The 11,852-nt window shown below is 33.5% G+C and overlaps 1 protein-coding gene across 1 annotated transcript; it reads left to right on the top strand.

Annotated features, from left to right (window-relative positions):
* Window positions 1–3,298, top strand: LOC108473954 (calreticulin-like). The gene is made up of 14 exons (XM_017775791.2): window positions 1–153; window positions 841–948; window positions 1,031–1,223; window positions 1,318–1,576; window positions 1,684–1,740; window positions 1,833–1,880; window positions 1,973–2,059; window positions 2,143–2,200; window positions 2,298–2,365; window positions 2,458–2,553; window positions 2,654–2,701; window positions 2,780–2,809; window positions 2,898–2,987; window positions 3,073–3,298. Exons 1-14 carry the CDS (start codon window positions 54–56, stop codon window positions 3,082–3,084), a joined length of 1,254 nt encoding a protein of 417 aa, XP_017631280.1. The 5' UTR covers window positions 1–53; the 3' UTR covers window positions 3,085–3,298.
* Window positions 3,299–11,852: the final 8,554 nt, after the last annotated feature.

The raw sequence follows: 11,852 nt of genomic DNA, 5'->3' as shown, positions 1-11,852 counted from the left end.
ACTATATAAAGGGAAACTCGTCAATTTTCGTTTGCCAGTCTGCAGCTTCACTAATGGCGATTCCCAAACGAAACCCTATTTTCCTGTCTGTAATCTTTGTTTCGCTCCTCGCAATCGCCTCCGCTAAAGTATTCTTCGAAGAACGTTTTGATGGTAAACCTTTACGGGCTCGTCTTTTAGATCGGCTTGCTTTCGCCGTTTGAATCTGTTTTTGTAGAGATATATGCTTTCATTTCGATCTACTTTGAACGGATCAAGCTATTTTAACGTGTTAATTTGGCGATCCAGTTGTTTTTGATTTGTTTCTTTTATCAAATGCTTAATTACGTTTGAAAATGTAATTAATTCGATTAGATCTGCATTTTCTATTTGGCATTGTGATTCTGAATTTTTTTTGTAAGCGTAATATCAGAAATGTAGTTTAATTACCACAAGAAATGGCGGCGAAAGCTACAGTATCAATCGTTTCATTTTATTTTAACAGTGTTCTAGCGTTTGTTTGTATTAATTTATTGTTCATTGATACTTGAGAGAGTGTTTGTTATTTTTAGAGAACAGAAGTGAATGAAGAATTAGTTTTTAATAATGTGAGAAGGAAATAATTTATACTTATTATCTTTTTTAGAAGAATACATATGGGAGTAATCAAGTAGAAACTGTAAATAGTAGTACTATGCCTGCTTACATTCTCATGATTCTGAATTCCTTTAAAAAAATTAAAGAGAACTCATGTAAAGGAAGCCACTTTAGTTTTAATTGTACCTTTTTTACCTTTCACTGTTTTCAAATTGTACAGTTTCCTCTTTTTGGGGCTAATTTTCTTTTGTTATGAAACTGAAGAGGGATGGGAAAGTCGGTGGGTAAAATCTGACTGGAAAAAGGATGAGAACATGGCTGGGGAGTGGAATTACACTTCTGGAAAATGGAATGGAGATCCTAATGACAAAGGTAACATTCTGGATACTCGTAAAAGGTGTCTTTTAACTCCTTGTTTCTAGTTAGTTACTGATGGCTTTTGCGTTTCGTATAGGTATTCAAACTAGTGAAGACTACAGGTTCTATGCTATTTCAGCTGAGTTCCCAGAAGTCAACAACAAAGATAAGACTCTAGTCTTCCAATTTTCTGTCAAGCATGAGCAAAAGCTTGATTGTGGTGGTGGCTACATGAAGTTGCTCAGCGGTGACATTGACCAGAAGAAATTTGGTGGTGAAACCCCATACAGGTTTTTTCTTCACCTGTGATCTAAGCTATATGTATCTCTAAAAGGTAAAATTATTATGGATTTACCCTTTTTTTGTTGTGTTGGTTGGTTGCAGCATCATGTTTGGGCCTGATATCTGCGGCTATAGCACTAAGAAAGTGCATGCTATTCTCACCTACAATGGGACAAACCACTTGATCAAAAAGGAAGTTCCTTGTGAGACTGACCAACTCACTCATGTTTATACGTTCATTCTCCGTCCGGATGCTACCTACAGTATCCTTGTTGACAATGTTGAGAAACAAACTGGTAGCTTGTACACTGATTGGGATCTTCTCCCACCTAAGAAAATAAAGGATCCTGAGGCCAAGAAGGTAGGTAACCGTAATTGGTCAAACCTAATCTAAATTGATGTCATTTTGGCTTATTTTGTTCTCATATGAATTTTGAATACAACTTAAGTATTTTGCATCATGGACAGCCTGAAGATTGGGATGACAAGGAATACATCCCTGATCCCGAAGACAAGAAGCCTGAGGTAGTAACCTTGCCCCTTCATTCTCTTATGCTACTTTATATATACTTCCTGAAAGTGCATGGGAAAAATAATCTCGTCTTTGATTACTATAGGGTTATGATGACATTCCAAAAGAAATTCCAGATCCTGATGCTAAGAAGGTAGTCATTAAATTCTTTCTGGAATGCTTTTTGTTGGGAAATGCCATGCCTTATTTAAAATAAAGATTAATGGTTGAAATAATTTACACCAGCCTGAAGATTGGGATGATGAAGAAGATGGTGAATGGACACCTTCAACTATTCCCAATCCTGAATACAAGGGCCCATGGAAGCCAAAGGTTTGTGAAATCCTCAACTAGAAGCAGCATTTTAATATTATTTTTGAATTAGAAATGTGTAAAGAATTTTCCTCTATCTGCAGAAAATCAAGAACCCCAACTACAAGGGCAAGTGGAAGGCACCAATGATTGACAACCCTGGTTTATTTCTTTTCCTTTCCTCTCAAGCCTTTTTCTTTTTACTCTTTAACAGCAAAGTTTTAGGTTATTTATTATTGTGTTTTCATATGACCAACAGATTTCAAGGATGATCCGGATCTCTATGTTTTCCCCAGCTTGAAGTATGTTGGTATTGAGTTGTGGCAGGTATTGTTTTGCCCCTTTATTCTCTACTCCTACAATACTTTTAATCCATGCCATTTTAAAATGGTAATGGCTCATTGTTTCTGTTTTGTCAGGTGAAAGCAGGAACAATGTTTGATAACATCTTAGTTGCTGATGATGTAGAGTATGCCAAGAAACTAGCTGAAGAAACATGGGGCAAGCAGAAGGATGTAAGTGCATCTCTGTATTTTGAATTTATAATATATGTACATATTCACATATTTCTTAGTTGTTTTATTCATATGCGAGTGATTTTATTGGCTTTTGCAGGCTGAGAAGGCAGCATTTGAGGAGGAAGAGAAGAAGAAAGAGGAAGAGGTACTGTTTTTAATCAAGGAGTGTCTTATATGTTACTGATTGTATTTTACATTCTAACTGATGGAACATGATGTTCAGGAATCGAAGGATGAGCCAGTGGATTCCGATGTAAGCATACATGCCTAATTATGAATATGATTTCACTCACTGTTTTCTTTTGATATGGTTTTCATGGTGTTGCTTGATGATGTTCCAGGCTGAGGACGACGACGATGATACTGATGATGGTGAAGGAAGTGAGTCGGATTCAAGCAAAGACAGTGCTGAGGAAGATGCAGTACAACATGTAAGTATTCTGCTTTTCTGATCAAATATTATTACTATAGTATGTATGCATGTATGTTTATTGATCGATTATTGTGTTTTTGCAGGATGAGCTATAAGGCAAGAGGAATACAGTATTTCGCTGGCAATTTGGTTGAGAGCTTAAACACAAGTGCTTAAATTTTCCATTAGTATCTTTTTAAGATGTAGTCTTATTAGTTTTTATTTAGATAAAAAAGGAATTAAATGCTGGCAAGAGAAGTTTGAGTGACGCGTTTGAGTATGATTTCATTAACTCTGCCTAAACTAAGATTTATCCAATGGTTTTGAACATTTCACGCTCGTATGTTGCCTTTTACTTTTCTTTTTTTTTTTTTTGAATTGAAGAGAGGGCACAGCCCTAAAAAGAAACATCATCTCATATCAAGTCTCAAAATTTCTACCAACAATATCACTCAATAAACTATGTACAATTGTTAAATTAACATCCACAAGTTTTTATTATTACAGTTGTTGTTTGAAAGTGTTTTTCAAGAGTGTTTTCCAAAATTGTGGTGAAAAAGTGTATTTGTTTGTTTTAGTGTTCTTTATTGTTAAAATTATGGTTAAAAGTTAAAATGTTTTTTTAGATATGATAATAGAAAAAATAATTATATGATATTTAAATATTTAAATATAATGATACATGAAATATAAAATGTAAATATCTTTTAAATAATTAATATAAATTATTTGTAATATTAATGGTACACAAATATTTAAGTAATTTTTATACACAAATAAAGGTATTATGATAATTTTTACTTTCAAATGTAATTAAATCTCAGCTTTTTCGTTACTCTTTTGACTACAAGAAGTGTTGCTAATGAAAAAAAAATACTTGTTTTGGACCGCAATAGAGAACAACCTCTATTCTCATGATCCACTGCACTCCCCCAGCTGATGCAGATGCAGATGCAGATGTGTTACTTGAGTTGACTGTTCCATCCGCATTCGGTTTCAGTCAGTACCACTTGGGGAGATCTCCAACCTATCTGCTCGACTAACCTTTGCGCAGATGCGTTACAGCCTACAGGATTCGTTTTTGTTATCCACTCCTTCGGAATTAAAGTCCTCTCCAACATCAAAAACAACTACCGCTAGTATTTTTCGCAAACCTATCAGTGAAAAAACTTGGAATATGACATTTTGAGGTGCAAATTTATCCCAAATAATGCCGTCCAACATGGCATTCTCCAAAACATGACCTGCATTCTTAAGATAGAAGCTTCCCTCACAAAGCAATCCACAGCATTGAGCAGCTTGTAATCTCCATACTTGAAGCCATCGATTATCAAATGGTTCCCAAGTTTTCTCTGCTAAATATCTATAGGCTTTTGCGACTGAGAATCTACCATTATTGACACAACGCCATACACACATATCCGATCCTGCCCTCATCGAAGGTGGCCTAATTCTCGCTATGTGTACGGGAGTTTGCAGACTGAAGACTTGCTCCAAAAACTCCCAATTCCAACACCCCTCATAACTCGTTCCTTCATCTCATCATCAATGTAATATGAGTTGAGGTAGTAGTCCTTTATTGGGCCAAGCCCCGGCATCCATGTATCAACCTAGAACTTGGCATGCGCACCATCACTGATTGACCAATAAATGCTCTCTTATTCTATCCCAAGACCTCATCAAGGATCCCCAAATTAAAGAACAATTCAAGCTATCAGTTTTTTGTGGCATCCTTCACCAAAATTATATTTTGTTTTTAAGAAATTGGACCAAGAGAGCCTCATAGTTCGCCAATAGATTAAAGCCTAATTTGAGGATGAATGAGCTCTCGCATTTGCCATTATGAATTGATTGATAACACGTATCTCATTTAGCTGCTTTTCAGTTATTATCCGACAAAACTTCTCACCGACTTTTCAATCTCACTACAAATGCTTGCCAGAAGTAATGTCGTTTGCATGAAATAATTAGAAATAGTAATTAGCCGGGTGTTTAAATTTCAGTTAAAATTGAATTAATCGATTGAATTGATTTAATTCAATTAATTAATTGGTTAATCGATCTAGTTCGGTCGGAGGTCGATTAAAGTTTTTTATTAGAATTTTTGTTAACGATTAATTCGATTCGAAATAGGGTAATTAACCGAACTTAATAAATAATATTATATATTATATGTATTAGGCTATTACTATTTCAGTTAATTTGGTTAATTCGATCAAATGAACATTATCAATTTTTTATATGTTTTATACTTGTTTTAAAAATATATATATAAATTTCGGTTAATTCGGTTAACCAACTGAATTAACCAAAATATTCCTATTCGGTTAATTTTTTTGAAAAATTTTTGATTCTGTTAACAGTTAAAAGATTAAAAAATTTAATTAATTCGGTTAATAATAATTTGGTTTGATTAACCGTTTGAGCATCCCTACTCTACAAGCCATAGAAAGTAGGCTAGCATTCCAACTTCTGATCTCTTATGAACTTTATCTACTACGAAATGGTAAGTATCTTAGAGACTATTTTGTGGAATAGTAGCATCCCTAGATAAGTTCCCATATCATCAACCCCCTTGAACCCAAACCTTGTAACGATTGCATATTGAGCATTGCTCCCTGTGTTGGTAAAAAATATACCTAAGTCTTGTAAGCATTAATTTTGTGACTTGAAAAATAATAAATTGTTTCAAGAGAGAATCAATAATATTTGCTTGGATTAAGTTTGATTTCAAAATAGGATCAGATCTTCCGCAAAAAAAAGATGTGAAATTGGTTGACAATTTCTTGATAGCTTGAGTAATTTCCACTCCTCTTCCACATGCTTTAAATTAATGTGGCTCAAATGCTCCATCCCCAAAATGAAATGATATAGTGATATTTGGTCTCTCTCTCTTATTCCCTAAACCCTAAATCCTTATTTCTTGAGAAAGACAAACTCTTTCTTTAACAAGTCATTCCGTAAAACCTATATTAAAGAAGAAATTATGGAATGCAAAATAATACTTATAAAGCTATGCAAAATATTAGCATCCCTCAAAGTGTTTTCAAGAAATTCCTAACGAATTTCGTCACAAACCTTTTTCAAATCTACTTTAATTGTCATCCAATTAATACGACTCTTCTTTATTAGCATAAAGTGAATCACTTCTTAAACAAAAATTATATTATCCATTATAAGGTAAATCACTTCTTAAACACCCTTCACCAAAATTCAACTCATGGCTCTAAAACACCTCCCTTAAAAACTATTTAACCATCTCGCATACCTAAGGCACAACCATATCTCATTGACTTTGGAAAAATTTTGCATGTAAACCATCCCTACTTGGTGCCTTCAAAGGTACAATATCAAACAAGATTGAATTGCTCTCCACTTCAATCACTCTCGAATTAAGAAACTCAATATCTTCCTTTCTAATATTTGGAAAACAATTAGAAATAAAAAACTTGCTATAATAGTTTCTTTCATCGAATATAGCTTACTAAAAGAAAGCAATCGTTGCATTTTTTAACTTATCATCATTGTTAGGGGTGAGCGTCTACTTGAATCGAGTGAAAAAATTTTGAGTTAATCAAATTCATGAGTTCTATTTTATCATCTTAAATTGATAAACTGAACCACTAATTAATATATTTAGATTCCAAAATTATTATTTTAGAATTTTTTAACTTTCTTTATATATATTTATAATTTTTAAAAATATAAATTTTGAAATTTTTATAAACATTTTGAATTTTTTTGTAATTTTTGTTTAGAGACCAATTTACTCATTTTTAAAATGGACAGGAACCAAAATGCTATTTACACCAATCTATTATTCAAATTATTTGAGTTATTCGAATTGTAAAATTTAACTCGACTCAAACTTGAAACTTGAATTACTTATTCAAGTTGACTCGAATAACTCGATTTGATTATAACTTGAACTTCAATTTTTTTTTTTATTTTTTCAAATCGAATCGAATTTTGCTCATCCCTTATAACACCATTCCTTTTCTAACCACAACGAATTTATATAATTATGCCTTCTAGGAGACATAATTCTACTATGAAGATAATTTGTATTCTAATCCCTAAATTCAAGCTAGTCCACTTTGGTTTTCTGTTTCCTGATAAGTTCCTCATAGCCAAGAATTTCTTTTGACTCTTGTTGAAGTTTAGCCCTCAAAGCAATCGAGTTTCTTGTTTGATGAGTTTCCATTGCCCGTTGGATCCTATTTAACCTTGCCATCACTTTTTTCTTCCTAGCCCTAATATACTTGCAAGTATTGTTGTTCCATTCCTTCACCATGTTGTAAAAGCTGCCATGGACTCAGATATGGTCTGGTTTGACACTAGCTTGTAATATCCCGAGGTCGGGCTTGGAAGTTTTGGCTTCGTGAAATGAGGGTTCGCCAGTGCTTCGGCGAACAAGGGGTTTGTCAAGGCTTCGACGAGCTGGGAGTTCACCAAAAGAGTATCAACAAGGAGTTCGGCAATAGCAGTGTACGCCAAAAGATATGGTAAGGGGTTCACCACGTTCATTGCAAGGGATTCGCCAATGTGATGGTGAGCTAGTGTTCACTAGCCTGTTTGGCGAACTGGGGGTTTGCCAGTTGAGTTGCGAACTAGGGTTCGACAATCAAAGATAAAGTTAGACTCAAATTAGGAAATAAAGATATAGTGAACTTAGGAATACTTCACGTGTAAGTAACGTCTTTCCTAAGTCAAGTAGGGTATCCTTAGATTACCAGAACTCTTAAGTCTATAAATATAACCCTTAATTCTGTGAAAATTTTCCATCGATATTCTTTCATCAAAGTTTCTATTCTAAGTTCAGTTCGTAGCACCCATGTTAAGTCTCTATCCTGTTAGGTATGATTTCCAGTAAGCTAAGTTTGCTTGCATGTGTGAATTCTGTAAGTTTTGTCTGTTTAAGTTGTGTGTTTATGTATGTTGCGAACCAGCCGGACCATTTACTAGCAAAGATAAAGGTAAAGCCAAGCTTGTTTAAGTTTCTCAATTTTTCGGTGAGTGATCTAGGTCATCATAAGTATGTACTAACCAATATGTTTTTCTGTATAAATGTTTAAGGTTCGTATCTTGTGTGCGAACTATGATGGATTCCAAGAACTTGTTTTCAAACTAAGTTTTAAAAGTAAGTTTTTGACAAAACCCTATTTTCAAAATCTAGGAATCTATTTTCAAAAATACGATTTTGAGATATATTTTAAAAGCTAAGTTTTATGCGAGCTCCTATGTGAGCCTATGTTTTCTAGAAACGTTTTTAAGTACGATTTTATACATTATTTTTTAAGAGCTTTTGTACAAGCTCTTTACAAGTGTTTTCAAGTGAGCTCTTTATGCGAGTTCTATGTGATAAAATTCTGTGCAAGCTCCCTTTGTGAGCTCTCTGTGATATGTATTTGTGCGTGCTCATTTGCGAGCCATGTTGGATATATTGGTATACCAAAGGATTGTGAGTAATCACCTCTCTATTTCTGTGATTTTGGGCGTTGAGGCCCTAGGACATGTAAAGTGATAAGGGAATGTCGAGTTGTGCTCCATTCACTAGGACATGTTGGTGTACAGGAGAGTGTATTGCCTCTCGCTACACTTATGGCACACGTTATAAAAACTCTTTGAGTCATTCTGAGGCGTTATAAGGAGATTCACATATCCAACGAGACAAATTCTGATAAGTGTATTAAGTGTGAGAACATATTTTATGCTTCTCAGCTATTCTTATAAGACAAGTATATAAGCATGTTTCATACTGAATAAGTTTTGTTTTCAAGAAAGCACAAGCTAAGTTTTTAAGTATGATTTTTAGTGAATACATGTGAACTTTTGTTGCAAACTTATGTTTTTTGATAGGATTTGCGAACTGGGTCTCACATCCCCACTGCGAACTTAACATGCAAAACGATTTTAGAACTAAGTATTCCTTCTGTTTTAAGCTCTGTTTTAAAGCATAACTTGTTGATTCTTAATTATTCATTGAGTTCACAATGAACTCACCCACTCCTCTCTTACTTCGTAGGTAACTAGGTTGAGGATAACAATGGCGAGGTAAATGTCTTGGCAAGGCACATCTCTGATTAGATAATGGTGAACCTTGGAAATTAGGTGATCGGGTTTTTAATTAAGTGGATTTTAGACTCATTATATTTCTGACTTTGTTATTGAAACAATTCTATTTAAGCTTAAGTTTATTTTGTCTGTTTAAGTTTTGTTTTATTGTTTTGCAAACCATGACTTAGAATATTTTTTTATCTTTTTTTTTATGATTAATTTGAAGCTTTTCATGCGTAAGTGCTAGTTGATTTGCTTTAGTTTATATCAAATTATACAAGTTAGATTTATTGCTAAGTATTGTTTTCTACGATCCATGTTTGGAATTCTAAAAATTGTATGCGTAACCTTGAAAGTGTTAGTCTTATTACTTGCGAACCCAGGTAAATTGTATGAACCCATATATGTATGCGAACCCTTGTTTGTAAAAGATTCATTTGTTTGCAAAGCCTTTATTGTACGCGAACCAAGTTTTGCATGTTTCGGTGTGAACCTAGGAAGTATGCGAAATACTGTTACCTTATGAACTCATGTTTTGTGTGAACTCACTCTATATGTGTTATACGAACCTATGTTAGTTTATGCATACGAAACCCTATTAGAGTATGAAATCCTTACATGAATAATTCTTTAATTGAAAAGCCCACTTGTATAAGTGAACCTAAACTAAGCTATTATGTGCGAACCATAACTTGTTTATAGATGATATGCGAACCTTTCTTGGTAGTTTTGTAAGCTCGCATATTTTCCTTTGAGTAAATTATTTCTGTTGTTGTGTTATAACTTAGCATGATTTTTGTTGTAAGTATGTGATGTGTTTGAGGTTAGGTTAGGAGTTAACAGTGAGTCATTTTGGTGGCTATTGTAGCTTGCCAGATTCAAGTCGAACTTACTCGACTGGGTTTGGGGTGTTACACAACTTTCTTGGACAAGGTCTTTAAAACTATCGTGCTCTAACCTGCCCCAAAAAATTTTAAATAACCTATTAGTGATGTTAGGATTTCTTTTTCCCCACGTCAATCAGGATAGGTATATGACCTGACTTAAATTTGGTGAGATGAAAAACTGATAAAGTAGGGAAAAAGTCCTCTAAAATAATAGAAAAATTAAAAATAAAATAAAAGTTAGAAAATAGCTAAAGAATAATAAAATGGTATTAATATAATAGAGTTGACAGCAAAAAAGAAAGTTCAGGCTAATTCGGGCCATATTTGGATAAAAAATTCTTACTCGAGATCTGACTCGTTTAGAAAATGAGCCTTATTTTTTTATCCAAACCAATTTTACAAACCCATATTTTTACCCAAACCCTCTCACTTTTTGGACAGGCCTTCAGACCTAAGCGAATGGTCTCATCCATAATCAAGTCTAATACTAGTATAGATTTTTTTTTTACGTAAGTTTGATCCTTCTTTTAAATTCTATAAGTTGTGATATTTACTACTAAAAAGATTAATGCAACAAAATGATACATCTATCAAACATATGAACGGTTGGATATTTTTCAATGATAACAATGTAGCTTAAATAAATAGAAAAAGACATTCTCTATATTTAATTCTTGTTTTATTACCCATTATTGGACAACAAGGTAAGTAGAGGCCTCTAGAAACCCCTAGACTCTTTCCACTGTGTCTCATTTTACCATGATTTAGGTTGTCTTTAAGCAAAGATATTTGTAGATAATATACCAAAGACCTACACCTATAATAATATATCTATCCTATCAAAACCTGACACCTGTAACAATATACCTATCCCCTTAACTTGACACCTGACACCAGTAACAATATATCTATCCTCTCAACTTGTCTCAATGTAAATAATCGACATTTGAACATCTTTCCTTCCCTACTTTATTGTCTATATGGTTATATAAAATTTGTTAACATTCAAAATACCAAAGCATTAATTCAATTTATTAACACATTCATTAACAGAAGTTTAACTAGAGAGATCAAGGAGTTTCACTTTAGTGACATGCATCTATTATTTACAAGTTATACGAAAGAAAGCCAAAAACTTAAAACAAATTATTCAGATAAAGTTGGAATAATCTCGAGCAATTTGTCAAGATTGAATGCCTTAATCAAATAAGAATTCATTCCATCACTGGTAATTGCTTCATCAAGTATAGGATCAATGGTTAATGCAATAATTGGTATAGTAACACCATATGGCTTCTCCCCCCTTCTTATTAGTCTTGTTGCTTCGTAACCATACATCACTGGCATCTATCAAATAAAATAAAATCAAATCAAATCAAATTTATCTGTATGTATGCTAATTTTTATTTGAGGTCAATAGCATTACAATACCTGGCAATCCATGAGGATACAATCATAATGTTGAACTTTTTAGTTTCATTTGTTGTTTTCTTTTAACATCTTGCAAACTTTATCAAATTCCTCTTTCCCATTTGTGCACACTTCAACTTTTGCTTCAAGTTTCTTAAGCCTATCTCTTGTTATCCTCCGCATCAACTGACAGTCTTCAACTAAAAGAATTGCCTTCTCATTCAAAGGCCTTGTCTCCATATTTTCGTCTATCACCAACTGCTTGAGAAGTGTCTTTTTACCCAAAGGTTTTTTTTTTTATTCTTGTCTATGTATTTTCATTTATCACCACTTGCTTGAGTGATGAAGGATGAGATAAAGAAGTCTTATGTTGATTGGTCCTTAAGCATTTCTGTTGGAATACTTCATATTTCGAAAGTAGATGCATCACTTTAATTAAATATGATCCATGAAATAGTTCATTTATATGTTCATGAAAGTAATTAACCAACTTATCCTCTTCTCATCCTCCTCTTGGACTTGTAACTGGA

Source organism: Gossypium arboreum, chromosome 11, assembly GCF_025698485.1.
Source record: "Gossypium arboreum isolate Shixiya-1 chromosome 11, ASM2569848v2, whole genome shotgun sequence".
NCBI classification, from domain to species: domain Eukaryota; kingdom Viridiplantae; phylum Streptophyta; class Magnoliopsida; order Malvales; family Malvaceae; genus Gossypium; species Gossypium arboreum.
This window is presented reverse-complemented; position numbering and strand designations above follow the sequence as displayed.

Bases quoted from the DNA above. Each gene is read 5' to 3' on its own strand.
- LOC108473954 (XM_017775791.2), top strand. From the start codon at position 54: ATGGCGATTCCCAAACGAAACCCTATTTTCCTGTCTGTAATCTTTGTT. The intron at 154-840 runs GTAAACCTTTAC...ATGAAACTGAAG, and splicing joins CTTCGAAGAACGTTTTGATG to AGGGATGGGAAAGTCGGTGG. The intron at 1,881-1,972 runs GTAGTCATTAAA...AATTTACACCAG, and splicing joins CAGATCCTGATGCTAAGAAG to CCTGAAGATTGGGATGATGA.